General features: G+C 41.1%; 1 protein-coding gene across 1 annotated transcript in view; it reads left to right on the top strand.

Moving 5' to 3' along the window:
* The window catches only part of si:dkey-177p2.18 (phospholipase B1, membrane-associated), a 108,764-nt gene that overhangs the window by 17,553 nt on the left and 67,996 nt on the right, over nt 1–23,215 (top strand). The window contains exons 2-4 of the mRNA XM_061071927.1: nt 7,412–7,590; nt 7,757–7,779; nt 15,642–15,732. Coding sequence (XP_060927910.1) covers nt 7,412–7,590; nt 7,757–7,779; nt 15,642–15,732 — 293 coding nt within the window. The remainder of the gene's footprint in view (nt 1–7,411; nt 7,591–7,756; nt 7,780–15,641; nt 15,733–23,215) is intronic.

Genomic DNA, 23,215 nt, shown 5'->3' on the forward strand with positions numbered 1-23,215 from the left:
TCCCTGCATGTATCAATGAACTGTATTTGTATATTTTTTAACTTAACATCATTGCCATCGGAAGCATTGGAGAGTTCGGTCTCTTGTTTTAGGAAACGTCAACATGTGGACCGGAGGAGCTGGGTTGAATAACCAACCTTGTGATTAATACATTAATGGAAAAGTAGATTTATTTTCAAATTTATATTCATACATTTTAATAAAACTACTTACTCACTGATGAGGCTGCAGTTTATTTGAGCTAGGAAAAGTAGAATGAAATACACACTAAACTAGTGGTATCCGTGTGTCCGAGACCACTTTCCCATTCAAATGCAAATGGTCTCAGACTTTTGGACCTCTGCCACAATATTATAATCAAATACTTTTTGTAAATGTTCATTGCTGCAAACTGAAAAGTGCTTCAAGTATTTTATTCACTCGGACAAACAAAGATAAAGTGGACAAAAGTAACAACCAACTTTGTAACCGTGTTAACAACAACAACAGATCTCTCTCGGCATTGGTTTTTGATTTTGGTTTCTCTGAAGCATTTTTATTCCGGTGTTGGCAGAGACACGATGAAAAGAAAGGATAAAGAAAAAGTTCTGTGAAGAGAGAAGAAAATAAATAGCATCAAGAAAAGAGAGGAAGCAGAGACACATCTATTATTGTTACCCTTTCCTTAACATCAGTGATTGTCACTTTCAGCTATGATGGGGAAACAGACAGCATGTGTTATGTGACTCTCAAAGAGCTTCATTACTATCCAACACAATATGCATGTGTGTGTGTGTGTGTGTGTGTGTGTGTGTGTGTGTGTGTGTCTTTGTGTGCAGTCATTTTGGTGATTTCAGTGGGGAAATCAAAACGCTGCTGAGCAGGACTGGATATGAAAGCAGTGACCCTCACCACACACACACACAAACAGTGAACTCTCTCTCTCTCTCTCTGTGTGTGTGTGTGTGTGTGAGACCATATGAGACCATACACATGAAGATGTAAACAAGCATTCTCTTGTTTACTCTACATACCTTTTCAATTACTGAGGATCTTCATGAAATGAATCTAGTCTCAAACCACTAACTGTGACGAAAACATGTGTTGGGTTGAATGTGAAGTGAATTTTTTAAAGATGCAGTGAAAGCTAATAAAGACGAGAGTGAACTTGTAAATAAGTAATTTTTCTACTGGGCATTGCGATCTGAGACACAGACATAAACACACAAGATGAAAATGGGGAAATTTAAGCAAACAAAGTATAAGAAAAGCAGAAGGGCTGAACTCTATAACCGAAGTGCATGTGCAGTTTGTGAGTGTGTTGCCCGCTTAAGTGTTTTTTTTTTCATTGCCCAAAGTTTCTTCAATATCACCCTTTTAATGCCACTCCATGTGAAGCACTTCAAACTGCTTTATCAGAGGGAGCAGAACCTCCAACACTCCACAGAAATGTCACTGAAGACACCAGAAGAACTGCAGGTCCTTAGCTTGGATTTTCAATATTTGTGGGGACACGTAAACCAAAACTGCACAAGCTATGCTCCACCTTGTTCGTTTTAATTTGTATTAATTGGTTATTTGTTTTTATTTACCAGCCAATATAGACAGGAACTGTGAGGAGAGAGTAAGGGAGATGACCCCGGCCTTCAAGGAACGCAACCTAATGCTAAATCCCAAAGTCTTAACCCTCAACCGGCCCTTTGAAGAAGGTTCGACCGAACAACATGAACTCACTTTTTCAAATAGCTGTCCTCACACTGAAATTTGCAGACAAACAAAGTGGAAATAAAAGATATATTCATACCAGCTGCCATCCCATTCATGCTCGAAACACCTCTACCAACCACACACCACCACACAATGTGGCTGAACACAATGTGCACACCACTGTGAATGAAAATCGATAAGTTTAGTGTAATTGAATGATTATGTGTGTGTGTGTGTGTATATGGGCTTGTATAGTGAACAGACACAGGTAATTGAATGCTATAGCGAGAGCATGTGTGTATGCGTGATGCCTTTATAGTGAAGAGATAGAGGCAATCTGTCTAAGTGCTGCTACACTCCTAAACCTTTTAAAGGCTTGTCTGTGTGAGATTTACGAGTGTGTGGGTGCGTCTAACTGAGTGAGTCGGCTTCCAGCCCCATGAGATGCCGCTTTAAACAGGCTTTACACCAGGAGCTAAATCAGAGACGAGATAAGACAAGTCAAATTGCATTAATAGAGTCGTGAAAACAGAAGACTGCAGATCCAGTTTTAAATATATCAAAAATAAAAACAACAAACACCAGAGTTCTGAAGGGCAGAGTTATGTTTTCGCACGTGTTCCATGTCCTATATGTTTATTTCATTTTATTTTATCAGAATTTTTTGCAGAAACCTAAAGATATTTATACAATCGGATACAAGTTGCATACAAATATGTTACAAGCTCGTAAATCTCAGATCATGTCCTCATGACAGTGTCTTCATTCGGATAGAATAGGAAAAGAGGAAAAGTCCGGAAGTCTGTGAGTTCTTCACTTTTTACAGTGACTATATTTTGAAAGTTTTGAAAATAGCTCATGGGAAACTTTCATGGAAACTCAGAGATCTTAATTTGTACTATAGAAATACACAGTACTAGAGCCTGTAAACCCAAGGGGCATATTTGATTTTCTCATGCGATGAGTATTTCTGCCTCTCGCCCCAATATCAGCTGGGATTTGGCTCAGCCCCACACCTCATCAAAGCCCATCAAAGGATAAGCAGTATAGATAATGGAAGGAAAGAATAATCTCTCCATGCGAAAACACAGATTTGAATGGCATAAACAGACTTGATACAGACCCATCTTTAATATTAAGTACAACTGTAATTACTTTGCATTGAAGTGTATCTGTATATTTGAAAGCACCTTTACCTATTTTCAACTCCTCCTCCTTAACCTAAATATTAGAAACCAAAAAATTATAAAGCTCTCTGGTCAACAAATACATATCAGTAACAGTTCAGTAGACAACAGACATCAAATATCTGTTGTTACCTTTGTTTTGTCAGTTGGACTGAACATTGCTGCAGTTATTTCCTGTCTCTGGAGTGTTTGGCTGCATATTCATGTCAAGGCTCCAACCTGTTCACCAAGCACGGCCTCTGTTTGTTTGAGTGTTGTGTGTGTGTGTGTGTCTGTGTGTGTGTGTGTGTGTCTGTGTGATACAGGTCACAGAGTGTCAACAATGGAGAGAGATGAGTTCCACTTGAACGGTTCACCACCTCTGCTGCCTCTCTCTCCCTTTTATCACTCCATCCAACCATTTTCTCCCCTTTCCTCTAGTCTCTCTCTCTCTCTACAACTATTTCTGTCTCTCACACAGTGCTGCAGTTTTTCTCCACCTCTGTCTCTTGTTGTGTGTGTGAGTGTGTGTGTGTGTGTGTGTATGTTTTTGTGCACTTGCAGCGTACAAACAGGCAGAAACGGTCCTGTCCAACTGGCTCAAAGAGTCATTGGGCCCATTAAAAAGTTTTGAGGTCAAAAGCTCAGCCATTGTGAGACTCACTAAAACTTTACGTTCCAATGTCGTGAGAGTCAAATGGCTCAAGAACTGAAGGTAAAGTGCGTCTGGTAAAATCTCTCTTCATGTTAAAGGTTAAATCCTCAGGTAAACATGTGGTCTTGGAGGTTTGGAGGACGTGTTTTTTTTCATGTCAGGCTCAGTTTTGAAGTGAAACAACAAAATATTCAGAAGGTCTAAGAAATGCTTCTAACCAAAGGGCTTAGTGTGTCCGGGGTGAACACTCCTCTAAGTTTTGAAGTCTTGGATTCACTCCTCTCATAGTGTTAATGACCTTTTTGAACGAGCTCAATGCCTTAGAGCAGCTCTCGAGGTTTAATCCCTATGCTGACTCAGATCTGAAGTCCAACAACACAAATGTACAAACATTGCTCTAAAACTGCTCAAATGGTTTTATCCGAACCTCAGAGGCCTGTTGAGAATTTTTGAGAACATCAATGTGAGACTCACGTAATTTAGTAGTTCAATGTCCAAAGGAAAGCGTCAAATACTCTAAGAGTCTAGACAAATAGATTGTAATGGGAGAGGTTCATTGTTGGATTCAATCTAAATGCAACACTTGAAGGATCTAATTAGCTTTTCGAGGACTGCATGGAAGTTTTGAGGATGTGTTTACTCCCTATGTGTTTCACAGAAAAGCTATCAAAGAGAAATGCTCAGAGCAAAGGGGGACATGAAGGTGTGATGAGATTATAAAGGTGCTCCCTTACATCGGCCCTGCACTGTCTCTGATCCGCCTACTACCAATGCTAACCATAATCTACACCTGCAAGGAAACATCTGCATTCGTTACACTGCTGGGTTCCTATTTGAACACGGTGATGCCGTTGGATTCAAGGGAACTATTTCACGAGATTCCAGCGTTTGAATGAAGAGGGTTTGAGCAGAATGTCATGGCTGGAGGGTCGGTATGTTCATATTGACAAATCTGTAATTTACACTGACACCTGCAGCTAATCCTTGCTTTGCTACGGCTACAGTGACTTATTCACTGAATCTATTCACACAGCACATTTCAACAGGTGTGGAATCAATGTGCTTAAAGATTAATGCAAAGACAAAAATCATACACGACAAAGAAGATTAGAGAAAAAGAAACTCAGTCAGTAACTCAAATAACAATTCTTGTACTAAAACCTATTTACTTTCTGGCTGGTTTGCTGCAGTTTTATTCATTTACACTCTTAAAGAATGAAACTTGACTGGAGTCTAGGAGTCAGCAGGGAATTGTAGTTCATCTGTTGTTTACAGGACAGGTCGGTATTTATCTTCAGTGATCTGATCAAACACGAGTCAAAGAGATAAGGCAGCTGTTGAGGAAGAAACACGTGTGGAGTATCCATCACTTTTGGACGTCACACAGCTGTTCTGAGTAAATGTGCATGTCTGATTTCCTCTTGTAGTGGGGACGTGAAACGGTTTACACAGCCTCATTATGGGGACAAACAAGTCCATCCATCCATTTGCTGTAATACTGATCCTTTACGGGTCAGGGGACAGGGCCTGAGCCGGTCCCAGCTGACGTCGGCTGAGAGGCGGAGTAAACACTTGAAAGGTGAAGTTCCCATAATGTGAATGGTGGAATTTGAAAGTGGAGGCATATGGAGGGTGAGGGTAAGGTTATGCTTAGTGTGAGGTGAGTAGTAGTTATGGTTAGTGGTGGAGTTAGGCTCCAGGAAATGAATGTACTTCAGTGTAACGTCCTCTGAAGTCATGGAGACAGGACTTTGTGTGTGTTTGTGTGTGATACAGGTCACAGAGTGTCAACAATGGAAAGAGATAAGTTCCACATGAACAGTTTACCACCTCTGCCTCTCTTTTCTCCATTCACCCATCCCTCCATCCTTCTCTCTTTCTGCAAATCTTTCCATCTCTCACTCACTGCTGCTGCTGTTTTTCTCTTCTCATCTCTTCCTCTTTAATTCTCTATTCTAATCTATAGGATTTTTTTCTCCTCTTGTTCCATCTCACTCTCTCCCCATGTTTTACACATCTTTCTATCTCTCTGTTCATCTGTCCTGGTTAGTTTTCACTTTGTCCAGTTCTCCTAATTGGTCTTCTCCGTTCAGTGCCCACTCTTTTATGCATTGACTCCCTCTTTCTTTTTTTTATGTCTTTGGCCAAATCCGATCTTTTTTGCCGTTGTTTGCAAATCCTCCACACTTCCTCTTCCCCTCAAGGCCTTTTCCTATCTTAAGTATCTTGATTTATACTTCACAATATCACACAATTTGTGTCTGCAGTCTCTGTACTGTTTTAACCAGAGGAAATAAACAGTGTACCTACATGGGGGCAGTTCAGAACCCAAAATAACAAATACAGTTCGACATATCCAGAGCATATTTTCAGTATCTGGCATCATTGAACCTAACATTGGCCTGGACGACCTCAATATTTGATTGGTTATGCCACATGTTGAAAATGCTAATGCCATTAGAATACGAATTATAATCTACCAAATGCACTGTAAACGTTTGAACAGTTTATAGGTCAGGTTTAACAAACGTGTCTTGTGTTTTGCTCCACTCTAACTCTAACCCTAACCCTTAACATATTAATCAGAGACCTAATTCATCTAGTGAGGCTAAATCCTAGTGTCATCTCTGTATCATTATAAAACATTATTCTCTAAAGCATTTCTCCCACAGACTACACTAAATTATTTTGTATTATTAATTTTTAATGCATGTGTAGGTTTTTATATTTAAAGACCTTCCCTTGAGTCTTGAGATTTTCATTAGTGTCTGTTTTTCTGTTCTTGTAATACATTCTTGGATTTTGCACAATGTATAATATAACGAGACATGGTGAATCCTTGGGGATAAGATACAGCTTATAGTTATAGGGTTGGTTCAGGCTTGCCTTGAACCATCCCCCTAGATATGCTGCTACAGGCCTAGACAGCCGGGGGACTTCCCATGATGCATTAAGCTCCTCTTTCCTCTTCCCCGGCTCCTTGTTGACGCGTTCACATCCCATTCATGCACGTTACCAACTCAGCATCTACTCTCCATCGGAGTTTTGTGCTTTCCCGTTTCTTAACTCTCTGCTTTTGTCGCTTCCTGCAGAGATGGAGAGTGTTGATCTAAACGCTTTAAAATGTTCCCAAGACCCGACTCCACAACCATGGCTACAATTATTATCATTGGTCTCATTATTATGATTATAAAATTATATAAAGAAAGTATAGAGAAACGACCTGAAACAACAACGACTCCCTTTTAATGTGGAGAAACCTCAGGCAGAACCAGACTCTGCCACGACTGGTTTGAGTGAGTGGGAAAAATGAGTGAGACAGAAGAGGTGGGTGGAAAGTTGGGAATATTGGTTAAATGTAATAGTCATCAAGGCACTGACGAGATCTACTTGTCCCTGCCTAAAACTTGTTGGGCTTCTAAACACAAATAACATTTTATTAAATCTCAGGAAATTTGGCAAAAGAATAAATGGAATGAAAAAATTTTAAATTAAAACATTTCCGTCTACTGCTGTTATGGAAATATTAGGAGTTGGTTCATCAACAGAAACAGCTGGAGGTGTTAATTCTCCCGTCAGGTGCCATTAAAACCATTGCAGAAGAAGAGGCGTGTGACAAGTTTACATAATTGGTAAAAAACAGTCAAACTGTGAAAAACCAAAGATGAAAACATGATGTTTCTGTCTGTTCTGTGGAGCGGCAGCTACAACCTAATTAATTGTTCCTACACATTTACAAAAACATAATTAAAAGATATATTCAAAATGTATCCTAGCCACGTCCCCTGGTCAATACATGCGAGCAGACTTTTGCAGAGGATTTAAACTGATCTATTACTCCAAACGGACTTTGTTAGGTGCTGTGTGTACTTGTTTGCGTATGTGTGTCCCCTTTCTCTCCCAGTGCCTGACGTCTATCGGTGATCAGGTGCCAGTGGAGACCTGGACTGGGTGCCAGTGGAGACCTGGACTGGGTGCCAGTGGAGACCTGGACTGGGTGTCAGTGGAGACCTGGACTGGGTGCCAGTGGAGACCTGGTATGGGTGCCAGGGGAGACCTGGACTGGGTGCCAGTGGAGACCTGGTATGGGTTCCAGTGGACCATTTGGCAGCTCCAGTGTCTGTGTGCTTGGTAGTAGTGACTCCTGTAGTACGGCCTCTTTTGCTCTCGTGGTCTTTAAAGGAGATTAGTGATAGACTCTGGAGTCTTGTGATCTTTAAGTTCACTTCTGTTTGTTGTCTCTTTATAGGCAGTTCGGCTTCTTGGAGGAAAGTTGGTTTTACGTTACTTGTTATTAACGTTATTTTTTATTTGTTAAAATAAATGTTCCTCCCTCCTCTTCTTCAGCCTGGTTCATTGATGTTGTTTCTTGCCCCACACTTTGGGCTTCACTGGGAACGTTACAGACTTTCTTAGATTACGTCTCATGTCTCACCTGAATCTGAGGTAACACGGCTCCATCCATGCATCTCAACTCTTGGCTATTTATGCCTCATCCCTTCCTTTCCCCTGTTTGACACCTCTATCTGCTCTTACACCTCTACGCCACTGTGTTCTGTTTGTTTTCCTCTGTTACTCACTCTCTATCTGCTAATCTCTACTTTAAATAACGGCATGAGCATTATCAGTCCGCACACACATGCACACAAACAAACACACACACACACACACACACACACACACACACACACACACACACACACACACACACACACACACACACACACACACACACACACACGTACAAGCACGCTATTACACAACCAGGCACCCAAACAGAGGAAGGCAAGCAAGCGTGACATACAAACACACACAGTGGCACAGATAAGGGTGAGACCCAAATACAAATAAGTGTGGACGCGCTAGTGAGCACTTACACACACACATACACAAACACCTACACTGCTACACAACGTAAAACAAGCAGCTTCCTGTTACTCTTAGGTAATTCCAGTCAGTTCTTCGTTCTAGCCACTCGAGGGTAGTAGAGGGCTTTGATTCTGCGATATAGGGATTTGAATCTAACACACACAAACACACACACAGACATAACTGAACACACTCCCACTGGAGTGATGCTGGGAAGTGACAGAATGAAGTCCAGGAGTGGGTCCCACTCACTGTGTGACCAATCACAAACCTTTTATAAGCTCAGGCTACTGTAAATGTATATGAAAGGCTCTGGTATTGTTTGGGTGTGAAATCTTGTCTCAACATGATGTGAAGTGATGGATGTGGATTTTTTTTCATATAGTTCAATGGTCGACTTTACACTGGCCTTATAACCAAAACAGGTCAATAATATAAAGATTACTTCACGGTACTTGGGTTTACTTTTCAATAGCATAGTCACATAGAAAGTACTCTAACACACACACACACACACACACACACACACACACACACACACACACACACACACACACACACACACACACACACACACACACACACACACACACACACACACACACACACACACACACTGTTCAATCTTGATCAAGAAAGCTCTGTTCCTTCTCTGCCGCTCGTTCCTACAGCAAACACAGCAGAAAGTGGGAGTGCTCGATTGACTTTAATCTCAGCAGTAATGTGTCTGTGTTGGCGGCTGTTCCAGTCCGCTGAGGTAAATCAAGTGCCCCTGAACTACTTCAAATATTTGAAGTCGAAGTGACATTTTTAACAGAGAAAGACAGATTTTGGCTGTTGAGACAAGAGGGGTAGAAGAAGGGAACGCCTTCCCATGATATACATCAGTCGCTCGGTTTAACTTCTGAAACTCAGCCAGACAGTTACCAGTTTGCTCTTTTTGAGAAATTAAAAGAGGTAAAATAGTCCAGGAAGTATGTTTTAGCCATGATTTTACTTCTCCTTTCAGTCCACCAATTAGACATCTTTGCGCTGTTTTAGTCCCAGGACATCCCATCATTTGCCATCCCAGCAAAGCCCACACATTAGTGGCATTTGATTTGATTATTCATCACGGCTGTAATCTTTTAGCATCCGATCAGAAAACACATCACAACCATTTTAATAAGCGCCTCGCTTGGACAACAAAACAAACAGGGCGGCGCTGCATACAGAATCATTGTAAATTCCAACTGGCCACCAGGGACCTGCTCTGCAGCAGGAATTGGAAATTGAAATGAAGCTACAGTAATAGATACCTTCAACATGTGATGCTGCCGAGATGTATTTATTTTCCCTGAGGCTCATCAGTGGGAGGACTGCATGAAATAGAATTTATAGGTGGTCCTTCAAAAACAAGCGCAGACATAATATTGTAATGTGTGGCCCCTTTGATTGGGATTAAAACAATTAGATGAAAACAAGATGGAATCTCCATTAAGCTGTTATCTTATGTTTATCTCAGTGTTTTGAAATATGCTTCAGATTCCCATCCATCAGCTGCAGGAAGCGATACTGTCCTGACTCATGAATATAAATCATGTGACCCTTCATTGTAAAGCTGTTGACTGCAGCTTTGACTTCCACCATTTTGTCACATTAGCTCACACTGTCGACACTTTTACTGTCTTTGAAGTCGCAGCTGTTCAGAGTGTTAATCCTACAGACGGCTCAAGATGGAGGCTCCTCACAGAACCTGGTGGATTGAATGGGTCATAAGATGATTGTAATATTTACAACTATTTTATTTTTGAAAATGGAAATGTAACTTTAAAGGATTGAGGTAATATTTTTGGATATGTCCTGTGATTATTATTAACAGACTTTACAGACTTAAAGAAAGAAATCACTTTGCAAGCAATGTTTTTATGTCCAGATCTTTCTTTCTTCCTTTCTTGTTGTGAGGACATTTGATATTGTGAAAACATTTTGATGTTGTGAGAACACCTTGACAATATCGGGACATTTTGGGTGATCACAACTTCAAAAGGACATTTGATTATGATTTTAGGGTTGGGGTTAGATTTGGGGTTAGGAACTTGCCTGAATACGGTGAGATGGTTAGGGGCTCAGGAATGCGTTATGCCAATCAGTGTCCTCCCCACTATAGAAAGACACAAAGTTGTGTGTCAACCTTTTTTCTAATCTATGGTCCATACACATGCTCAGGCTGCCTTGTGCTGAAGTGCTAATGCTCCACGGTGTGATTAACACTACAACACATGGTCTCATAGTGCTAGCCACACTGCTAACCGCGTTGCTGTGTGTGTGTGTCTGTGTGAGTATGAAACAGAATGTGAGCAGGAGAGTGTGACAGAGAGTGTGTGTGTGTTACCCAAGCTGTCAACCAGGCTCCAGATATCTCTGAGAGAAGTCCTTGACCTGCAACCATTCGTTTATCCCCAAACTTGTACAGCTTAACATCCAGGAAACCACTTCACAACATCAACAATCGATATTACTGTGTGCTGCTATTCATTTCAATGCATTGATTTATCATTATATCATATTTAAAAGCAAGTTCTTACTCACTTATACTTAAGTAGAAAAGTGAATGTGGTACTTTTTGAGTTGTTCCTCTATCACTGGATCAGATCTCATTATGGACATATGATATAGGTGGTTTTTGAATTATCCTATAAGACTATTTGTTGTCCCTCACTACAAACCCCTAAAAAGAGAATAAACTGACATATTAACTGGAATATGACAAATTAGTAAGTACAGTACACATCTGCAGGTAAATATTACCACTGTTTAACAATTTAAAATTCTCACCAAAAGAAGTGAGACAGATAAGACAACATGCTATGATGCAAAATCCTCTGTCTTTACTTATTCTATACATCATATACAAAGTTGCAACAGAAACACAAGACTGATCTCCACTTCTTCAAAGTCTATCATCTAACTATGTTCTCTTTCTCTTTTCCCTAAACCCAGCAAATTAATTTAATCAATTCCACACGCACCTAAATTAAGCAGCAGCCTACGTTGTACTTGAGAGTAACTAGATGGATTACGCCGGTGATTACACTGCAGCAGAATACATTTCAAAAGTTACCTCCTCAACCCAGATCGCATCAATCTAAAAAATGCCCAAGGCTCCAAACTCATTAAGCCCTGGGAAAGTTGTCTCATCGAAGCAGAAAGACATACGGAGAAGACATAAAACAGTCGGGTAAACACAACTTTGAATCCCTCGCGCTGCATAACTAACTGTCAGTTGCTCTCCATCATCGTAACTGCTTACTAATTCACCTAATTTTTTCTCACTCCCCGTAGCAATGTGCAACTTGCGAGTGATTAGTTCATTTGCAAGTAATCTCTTCTGCGAATGGGGTCATTAGGAGTATTGTGAGTGATGTCATGTTGTCGAGGTGCCACCAGATGCCAGGATGTGGTGAATTGCGTCCCCGACTCTGGACATTAACTTGCTTTTGATGAGTAAGACTGCTAAAGAGGCAATGATACGTTTGTCTACAATTTATTGGTCGTAGGAGGTGAAGCCCTGATTCGATCACGGGCTGAGCCACTGAATGAGACCGATCCCCACAGCTCTAAAACATTTTTTAAAATCTATTAAAAGTCTATAAAATCAATGAAAGTGATTTTAAATAACTTGAAATAATCCACACATCAGCGCAATTAATTACAGGGACTTTTTAACTGTGATGCGTCAGGAGAAAAAAAAAGGGAAGATATTGATTTTCTTTTGGGGTCCGTCCACCAATCATAGAGCTAATGTCCCACATCCGAGCGACTGGGATCCAATCAGAGCACACGATCAGTCAGTCAGTGAGCTGCAACACTAAGGTGACAGCAAGGAAAGAGATGCTCACACTCAGACACACACACACACACACACACACAAACACATGCTGCGAGTTCAATCCGAGATGAACAGGTTATCATCACACGGCTGCACCTAAATTCCTCATGCCGAATTCAATACACATTGCACTCCTGAATGTGTGATGCATGCACATTAGCACAGATTGAAGTTGGAGTTTGTTTTTCCTTGAGTCTATGTTGGAGATTTCTTTTGCTAAGTCCAGTGAAGGTTTGGTGCAAAACAGAATTATTGATACAATTTAGAATGGCGTCCATATTTCACATGCTGGCGAATATCCAGGCATCTCAGTAATGAGATACGAAATGAATGACTTGATTTATTTTTCGGATTGCGTGAAGCGTTCAGTTTTGAGATGAGTTGGAAACAACTTGAAATGAAGTCTGAAGCAAACTCGTATAAGGCGGACCATTAGAGAAGTTGTGTGACGCTGGTTGATGCTGATCCTCAGTTTAGTTTCTAATTCCACAGAAGGAAATAAATTAAATGGAGTGTTAATGTGTTGTTTTACTGTCTTGTTTTGATCAGCAGCCACAGGCACAGGAATGAGATTTTGCTGCATAAGATTTAAAACAGATGTGTTTGCTTTAGTGCTTGAGTTCTTGCAACCTCATCCCACCCCACAGTGCCCCCTGCCCTGAAAGACCCTTCCTGCCTTTAGCTTGTAAGCCCTGTGAATGTAAATCACGATGTCTGAACCTTCTGATCACGGTTACAATTTGCATACCAGCTGCTCACCCTCTCTCCCCACTGTATAACTGTGCCTGTGTCTCTCACTCTGGGTCAGTCTGCTGTCTCAGATCCGTTCTGTGCAACAGGATCACCCTACTCTGGAATACCAATAACACTGTAATAACACTACTGCAAACTTTGAGACTGGCCTCTGGCTGAATATTTCTTCAACAGTGTGCAGGTTTGGTTCTCCAGCACAAGTGGTGAAGGTGTGAGTGTGGATTTGTGTGAATTTGTCAGCCCTGCGATCCGCTGGCGACCTGTTCAGGGTGCAGTCCGCCTCTCGCTAAGTGTCAGCTGAGATCAACTCTAGCTCCTCTTGCAACAAACTTCAGTGATTCCAACGATGCTTTATTTCTTTAGTGGGACAGTGAGGATTATAAAGATTCAGAACAAGCAGCTTGCACTTTGTTATTGTCCTCATATCGTTTAATGGGAAATTCATACTGCTATAAAGAATATGTCAGAAGTGAATAAAGATTAACACCCCAGTGTTGGTTAATGTGTCAACATGCCACCATACTGTAGCAGAGATAAATAACTTTCCAGCAAAGGTAAATTATTGGTGATATTTTTCATCTTAAGTAGTTGTCCCCATCTGTTTTTATTTTAAATGATCTTTCTCAACTGAAACTCACGAAATCCTCAAAGTGCATATTTCTGGCTGGCCTAACTGCAGCTAAAAAGATGATTGCAACAAGGTGGAAACCGCCCCATATACTATCTCGGCGACAGTGGCTGCTCAACTTCATAGATGATGCGCTTCTTGAATTGTCCACAGCACGCGTCCATGGTGTAAAGGAGGAAGTGTCATTGTACTGGGCTCGAACAGTGGATGCTCTCAAGGGCTTTTTGGTGTGAGCTGAGCCCCCCCCACCCCCTCCCCCTCTGGTCCTGTTTTCTTTTCTTTTCTTTGGTTTATATTTCCTGTTTATGTTTTACTGTGTACTGTAAATTGTGGACGGAATCTAACCATTTGATAGATCTAACTAGGTTACACTTCAATGGCACCTTTTTCCTTTTTGCTTCTATGACATATGTATTGCACTTAATTTTTCCTATATATTTATCTTCAGTTATATCGTTCTATTTTATTTTTATGTTTTCATTTTATTATTATCCGGCATGTATGTGTGTATCTGTGTGTGTGAGTACATCGGTATACTTATGTTTGTATACAGTATTTACTTTATTTATGCGCTGTTGAATGATCATGATTGTTGTCCTTCAAATCCCAATAAAAATTTGATCACAAAAAAAAGTAGTTGTTGAGTCTTGATTTGTCGAGAAGAGTAAAATCTCAATCTCAAAGATATAATGTCTCACTTGTAGCCGCATCCTTTTGTCCCTCCATGACATAAATGTTCCAAAAATGTCTTATAAAATGCTGAAGACACAAATATTAATGCTATTGTAGTTGTGTTGGACTTTTATTTAGCGTTCATCTCTCCAAGTATAACCTACTTAAGAAAGGTTTGCAGACTATTAAGAGACTGAGAGGACTTATTGATTCATTAACATCCTCCAAATATTCACTGGACAAAAAACAATCTTTTATTTTCAGCAGAATATAAAAGTCAAAGCAACGCCAGAGACACTGAATGGCAGAGATGCTGAACACATGCACTGAATATGCAACACGAAGCAGATGGATCTTACTGTACGGACGGAATGGAAGAGGAGCTAAGATGCAATAAAAATGCATGAGGCTCCAGACTGATGCCGCCCTGCAATCGGACAGTCACACAGCAATTGCTGCAATCACGCACTCCAGCAAAGGTGACAAATGTGTGTTTGTGGTGTATGCATAGTTGTGAATGAGAATGTGTGTGTGTGTGTGTGTATGTGTGTGTGTGTGTGTGTGTGTGTGTGTGTGTGTGTGTGAGTGTGTGTGTGTGTGTGGGGGTCAGAGGGTCAAAAAGTAGACTGTGATGGTTGCTGGGGAAGATTTTATCTGGAGTTACCAGACTCTCTGTATGTCCCGATGGTAACTCCTTCTAAGACCAGTTTTCTTGATGTTATTAAGTTGATTACAGAGAAATTTGAAGAGGAGATTAACGAAGATATTCTGGACATTTGAGAAAATGAGGAGCAAACTGGGGAGATTTGAGATATTGAGGAAGAAAATTGAAGAGATTGGAGGGACTGAGCAGAAAATTGAGTAAGTAGTGGCGGTTTGACAATGAGTGCAGTATTTCAAGGATGGTGACACTGAAAATACCCCAAATTCATATTGAATCACATCTCACATCCAGGGGTTACCAGGGCCCTTAATCTGATCACCTCTATGTTATCACAACAAAGACACTCAATAAAAATTGAAAAATAAGTACAGAGACCTTTAAAAAAATAACCACATATTACTAGAAGAAGAAAATAAAGTGAGTTTAAGCCCAGAAATGAAACGACAACAGAGTTGCAAAACAGGCACAGAAACACAGTAAGGAAAGGAAGAAGGAATGCAAAACGGTCCGTCTCATTTAATCTGTGTGTGTTGCTCATGTGTAGGAGGGTTGCGGGGGATTTAAATATGTGTGCCCACGGGCCAATTTCGTTGCATGACTGAAGGAGACCGTCAGACACATGTTTACATCTGTACCAGCCGGTTTTCTCACCATCCCAGTCTTTGTGCTCATTTCAGCTGGTGGGGCACCTCCCAACTTTGTCAACTCGGTGCTCACCTTTCACGACAAGCAAACATGGATCAGCCAGAGGCACGAGCCTGCAAACAGGTCGGTCTCTACAGACATCTGTTGTCCCTCCTCATTAATGAGGGAGCAAACCGATTCTGCCCGACTAGGCCTTCTGCTGCTGTAGAAAAAAACTCTGTGACTGATTGTCCAGGTAAAGACTGAAGCAGTTCTCCTGAAGGAAACAAGCAAGTGTCAAAACTGTTCTGTGCTTCCTCTTCTTCCTGTTTGACTTTCTCCTGCAGCATCCACCCATCCATCCATTCATCCATCCATTCATCCATCCATTTATTCATCAAAACCTCCTGTCACATCACTTTGTGCTTATAAAGCAAACTGTCAGCTGCCTCAGTGAAATGTGAACATAAACAAGTCAGGAGTGGACACAGGTTGTACACAACTGTCAGGCACACAGAACAGATTGAAACGCTATTGAAGCCCCATAACCAAGATGGACGCCCGCAATACATGAGTCACACACACACACGCACACACACACACACTCTTTTTTTCTAGATAACACATGATTTATTACTGCACTACCAAGAGAGAGGGACATGACAAGCAGAGGGGGAAAATAAAGAGGACTATTATTCTGAAAAGTTACTCCCCCTGAGTCTCCCTTCCTCCTCTCTATTCGTGCTCCCTCATTCCTCCACGTGTGCATCTGTCTGTCATTGGCCATTACCATCACATTGTTCCTCAATTAGCAACACGATTAACTTTGTTGTTGACAAGCAAGTCTGCAAAAGGGTTTGGAAGATGAACTGTACACTCCTCTCAGTATGTGCTGACTGTAAACAGTTCGCCGGCTGCACAACACTCCTCATTTTAAACTTCACTGGCAGTTTATGAACTTTCAATCACATCCCGTTCATCTCTAGCCTGGCGTGGTGGAGATAATAAGCTCTATCAAACCTGATCTGGGCCTTGAGAGCAGCAGGAAGACTCCAGCCTCGGATCAGAGGCAGCAGATCAATGAAGATTGAGACAAAGAGAAGATGAACAGTGCTGGTTCAAGCCCATTTCCACCACAGGGGTCAGACTTGGACCAGTTGGCTGGAGCAGGAGGAAGAAAATTTCTGCAAAACCTGCAGGAACTATTTTGTGAAGCAAAGATTTCTTGCAAACTTGATCACCTAAACCAAATGAGCTCAATGTGTACTCTTCTATGAAAACTGGAGAGGAGTTTTATCACTCGCCTGTAAAGCACACACTATATATTGTTATTGCAAGAACATTTTAATGACTCAGGTAAAAAAAGGAAGACAAACGGTGAATGTAAAGAGGTGATATAACGTCGGTCGGCTCATATCTCCTTCCAAAGAACTGCATCAGCTTTTTGGAGTAAACACGCACAACAGCACTATTCTACTGCCATAAGACAGGAAGAAAAGAAACCAACACTGTTTTTTTGTTACGCGAAAACAGCCTTTGTTAACCGAGCTACACAATAACAATCACATTTATTAATCATATCTCTGCCTTCGTTGGTAAATCCGTATCAATCGTCGTGATCCATCAGTTCCTTCGTCCATTTCTTGTTTAATTTCCTCTTGAGTGAATGTGACTGTCAGACGACACCAGGGAAATGTGAGCTGAACTTTGTGCTCTGCTACACATTAATATAGGATTAATTGCATGTGCGCGTCAGTGTTTGTGCTTTGCATGTATATGATGCTGCAACACTGTGGTTGTGAATGTGTGAAACAGGTTCGCACAAAAGCATGCCCTGTGTTGTAGTATATAACAGCCAATTTGTGCGCATTCGTAATTTATATCTTGCTGTGTGTGTCTGTGTTTGTGTGTGTGTGTGTGTGTGTCTGTGTGTGTGTGTGTGTGTCTGTGTCTGTGTTTGTGTGTGTGTGTGTTTATGTACCAATAGTTAATTAAAAAGAGGCTACTCGACTGCATCTCAAGGCCACGGCCGCCTCATCACTCCAGGTGTCGAAGGCAGAGAGAGGAGGAACATTTTTATTTATTTTATTATTTCTTCAATATTCCCTGACTTCCTCTGTTCTCGCTTTTTTATTTGTCCCTGTCTCACTGTCTGTCAGTCTCACGCCCGCAGACTTGCTGTCTTGCATTGTAATGACTACTTTAACTAAACAAGAACACCGAGACACTTCTCAGCTTTCACAAATTCCATTTCATCCACAGAGACATGTCGAAAGTTATGGAATCTATTTAGATTAATGACGACGAAACGTTGACACACTTAATGACGATTTGCTGAAATAGTTGAGCTATCTCCATTTCACTTGACTGCAGATTTACTTAAACTGCGTCTCAAAGTGAAACGGCGCCGCCTGCTGTGCCAGGTAATCACACTGTGGTGACTTGGCAGCAGCACGACCAATGAGCTACGACTGCGTATGAAATGATTCCATAGCTACAGACGCAGAACAGATGTGAAAAAATGACACCCAGGGAACTAAGGGACAGAAAGAATGAATGCCCGATGACATGCAAACAAATAACTCATAGACACCCTTCACCAAAGCTGGATTCATACATATGATATACAAGAGGCTCCTGTGTGTCCCAGAATTCAGAGGGATCTTGTTGTGGGGGGGCTGGCTGCAGTATAAACCAGAGGACTTTGATAAAGGAGGAACCAGGGTTCACATCCTCAGTTCTGCTTCATTACAGTTATATAATATAAAGCAGTTATGTGGAAACTTGGTCCCTTTTCTAGATTAACGACCACACAAAGTGCTTAACACTCTAAGATTCACCAATTCGTAGACACACATCAGCACCTTTTCTGTTACACTTCACTCACACACTGACTGAACAGATGTCCGAGGCAATTTGGGGTTTGTCAAAGGTCACCTGTGGACTGGAGGAGCTGGGGATCAAACCACTAACCCCCTGGTTAGTGGACGACCCGCTATACCTCCAAAGCCACATAGGAACACAATAAAAATCAATTATTTAGTTTGCCAGTAAATCCAGTCAGAACGTTTGTGACTCAGCAGTAACTTTATCTTCAATGTTTCCTCATCATTCTGTTGGAAAACAGTCAAATTACATTTCTGAAACTAATAAGGTTTCAGTTTCATACAACTTATGTTAAAGCTCCTGTAGCATCAGTTTGGCAGAAGTATTGTTGGATATCATTTCTTCCTTTTATCTTAAGTTTCTCTGTTGCAAATTTTGAGTATACACATAATGAACACGTACTAATAAGCATATATATTCAAAATTATGAGCTATCAAGCAGGATACTCTCAAGTCTTTTGTGAAGTATTTACCTGTTTTATAAATATTGACAATAAACACCTGAAGAGAGATATTTGCTTTTTGCAAGCAAAAAATGTTGGTTGGGTTATTACTTTTAAATCGTTTCTCAGTCTTCTTAAATGAATGGCGTGGTTGTGTGTGTGTGTGTGTGTGTGTGTGTGTGTGTGTGTGTGTGTGTGTGTGTTGTCTCAAATGCACAGAGGAAAACTGTGAGCAGCTGATGCCGGGTGGAAAAAGGGCAGTTGGATAAAAGTGATGAGGCCTTTTGTGTAAAATCTGCTCCAGAAAGTACAACAGAAGCAGCGTCTCATTCTGTTCTCACTGAATTTAGATTGCCTCATTTGCACACAAAACGAAGAAGCATCTTATCCCAGTGTGTATGTTGCACTGATCAATTACTTTATATTGCAGCATGTTGAACCATTACCTGCTGATGATTGTATATGTCGTATGTAACTTTTTTTATTTGACGTTTTTTATGCATTGTTGAATAATCTGAATGCTAATTGTCCTTAAAACACAATCCCTTGTGCCTGCAGTATGTCCTCTGAGGGAAGATAATGTATTTAAAAAGGTACCGCTGTTAAAATTAAACAATTGTGAATTAGCATTAAATTGCAACCTGTCCCACTCTCGGTCCTTACTGGTTTTATTCTGCTGGTTCCAGAACAATGACCCTCTCTCCCTCGGCGCTGCTGCCTCTTCAATAGCCGGGGACACTTGACACTAATTGACAGCATATGTATGTAAATGTTAACGTTTTACATTAGGACCAAACTTAATGAGCAAGAGGAGAGGAGTGGGTACATTTCAAGAGCCCTGCTGGATGAACCAGTGTAGCCAGTAATTAAACCACTGACCTTTTTAAGTGTTATACTCAAGGGGGGTGCAGTGTTGAAGCCTGGTGAGTCAGGGCTGGGGGGGGGGGCGCTCATACTCGGTGAAGTGCCGCAACCAGAACAAAATCAATGTGGGTCAGTTGAAACGGGTTCCTCTGAAGGACATGTGAGGAGCCAATAAGAGCCATGGACCGGTACTGGAAATACCAATAATAAGATCGCACTACAATTAAGAATGAGATGTATGTCGGCTATTTAAACAGTGTTACCAGAGGATGAAGCTAACTGAAATTGGGGATCTAACCCTAACCCTAACCCGCCAAGGAGGTTATGTTTTCACCCCTGTCTGTTTGCTTGTATGTTTGTGTGTTTATCAGTCAAGACTCTCAGTCATCCAGGTCACCATTTGTAGGTTTGTGAGAAAGATTACACAAAAAACAGATATCAATAAAACTTGATGGACGGATGTGATATGGGTCACGCAATATTGGTGTGGATCTGGATCAGGGCGAATTCTGGAATTTCTTTCCGTTTCGTTAACATTGCGAGATCGGGCATTTTCCTTTTCCACAGTTTTCACTGAATAATTCATAGATCTTGACTGATATCTATGAGTTCCTCCTTAGTGCAGGTGTGCACTCTACCTAGTGACATTGTAATTAATCACGTAGCAACACCAGCAGGTTTTACTGATCATTCAGAGAAATGGATGAAATCAAAACAAAATTCCAGTCATGTTCCTCAGAAAATGAATTTGTAAGACTTGGGTGATCTCTTAACTTTTCCTTGAGTCCCGTACTGAGGTTGACATTTGTGGTTGAGAACAAAATTTCTCCACAACTGAAACATCTTAAGTGATCCACTCCAGAGTGGGTCAAGAAAAAAACATGTATTTAACTAATGTGCACAAAAAAACAAAAGCAGAAAAACTGAAGGCGACTGATGTTTAATTGAGGTGCTGCTGACAAATCTAACTGAGACAACTTGAGAGAAACTAATAACTTTTCAATTTCATACAACTTATGTCAAAGCTCCTGCAAACATCAATTTGGCAGAAGTATTGTTGGGAATAATTTCTTCCTTGTATCTTCGCCCAAACACCAATAAACAAAAAGAATGCAGCTGATTGCAGCTGCGTGTCGGTGAGCATGAAGTCGAGAGTGGAGTAATGACTTCATCTGTATGATAGACCAGTGAACCACACTTAACGCTCAGACTGCCAACCGCGTTCCATTCATGTCCTTCTGAACTTTGCGGCGCACAGGGAGCCAGAAGGTAAAACTAAATTGTTTGTGAACAACACGAAAAACCAGTCAGCTGAAACGGTGAACACCAGAGGTCTCCGTGCAGTGTGAAGCCAAACAGGAGAGGAGGAAAAACAAATTCTTATACCTGTAATGTATTAACATTTATATAAATAAATCTAATTCTCTGTAGGTTATAAAAACAAAACAGGAAAGCACACACACAGACAGAGTTTAGAAGTAATGCATGCTGTGGCTGTTTATATTACCTCAACATGGAAAACAATTTGCATGTGTTTTGATTTTCATAAATTAAATTGATTGAGCACGGATGTATGTAGTGATACAGGATTTACTCTGCCAGCCATCTTTTGGTACCATGCAGAAACTAGATATTTATTCCTTTTGGAATCAAATACTACAATTTTTTCTTTGAAGATTTTTAGAAAAGACAATTCTAGTGTAGTAAATATTCATCAAACTCAAATGTTCTTATTTTATGGGCTAGTGACTGATAAAGGTTTGCTGAATCATACCTGAACGGAGGGATGCTCACCCATCCAATGCACTTTCAATAGCAAACCACCATCATTGTTTGTGGCTGCTTTGAAAACTAAGAGTCTGATTGAGCACCTGTGAAGCTTGAAGACAGAAAACCTGGATTGTTCTCTTTTGCTTCTACAACTGAAAAACTGTAAATGCTGGGCTACGACAAACGTTTGGCTCTTGTCTCTTGGCTCTGATAACTTAAGTTACACAAACACAAAAGTGACTGTGAGAAGAGGAGAGAAAACTTTGAGTTTAAAAACATTTAGCTTGTGTTTCTGTCATTTGTTCTAAAGTCACAGCTGCCCATCTTACAGTAAACTACTCTGTTTCTGACATAGCAACATTTGGTTCTCAGCAACACTAATGGACTTCAGAACCACGGACAGAGGCACGACTGCAAAATTAGCCCAAGAGCCGCTATAGAGACACACAGACACACAGACACACACACACAGACACACACACACACACACACACACACACACACACACACACACACACACACACACACACACACACACACACAGACACACACACACACACACACACACACACACACACACACACACACACACACACACACACACACACACACACACACACACACACACACACACACACACACACACATACAGCTGTGGCCAAACGTTTTGAGAAACGTTCATTTTCATTTTCACAAAGTCTGCTGCCTCAGTTTTTATGATGGCAATTTGCATATACTCCAGAATGTTATGAAGAGTGATCAGATGAATTGCAATTAATTGCAAAGTCCCTCTTTGCCACGAAAATGAACTTAATACCCCAAAACCCATTTTCACTGCATTTCAGCCTTGCCACAGAAGGACCAGCTGATATCATGTCAGTGATTCTCTTGTTAAGAAAGGGGATAGTGTTGATGGGGACAAGTCTGGAGATCACTCTGTCATGCTGATTTAGACAGAATAGCAGACTGGAAGCTTTAAAAGGAGGGTGGTGCTTGAAATCAGTGTTCTTCCTCTGTTAACCATGGTTATCTGCAAGAAAACACGTGCAGTCATCATTGTTTTGCACAAAAAGGGATTCAGAGGCCAGGATATTGCTGCCAGTAAAATTGCACCTAAATCTACCATTTATCTGATCATCAAGAACTTCAGGGAGAGAGGTGCAATTGTTGGAAGAAGGCTTCAGGGCGCCCAAGGAAGTCCAGCAAGCACCAGGACCGTCTCCTAAAGTTGATTCAGCTTCGGGATTGGGGCACCACTAGTGCAGAGGTTGGTCAGGAATGGCAGCAGGCAGGTGTGAGTGCATCTGCACGCACAGCGACACAAAGACTTTTGGAGGATGGCCTGGTGTCAAGAATGGCAGCAAAGAAGCCACTTCTCTCCTTCGGAAAAACATCAGGAACAGACTGATATTCTGTCAAAGGTACAGGGATTGGACTGCTGAGGACTGGGGTAAAGTAATTTTCTCTGATGAATCCCCTTACGGATTGTTTGGGGCATCTGGAAAAAAGCTTGTCTGGAGAAGAAAAGGTGAGCACTACCATCAGTCCTGTGTCGTGCCAACAGTAAAGCATCCTGAGACCATTCATCTGTGGGGTTGCCTCTCAGTCAAGGGAGTGGGCTAAGTAACAATTTTGCCTAAGAACACATCCATGAATTAAGAATG

Source organism: Limanda limanda, chromosome 5 (genome assembly GCF_963576545.1).
Source record: "Limanda limanda chromosome 5, fLimLim1.1, whole genome shotgun sequence".
In the NCBI taxonomy this organism is placed as follows: domain Eukaryota; kingdom Metazoa; phylum Chordata; class Actinopteri; order Pleuronectiformes; family Pleuronectidae; genus Limanda; species Limanda limanda.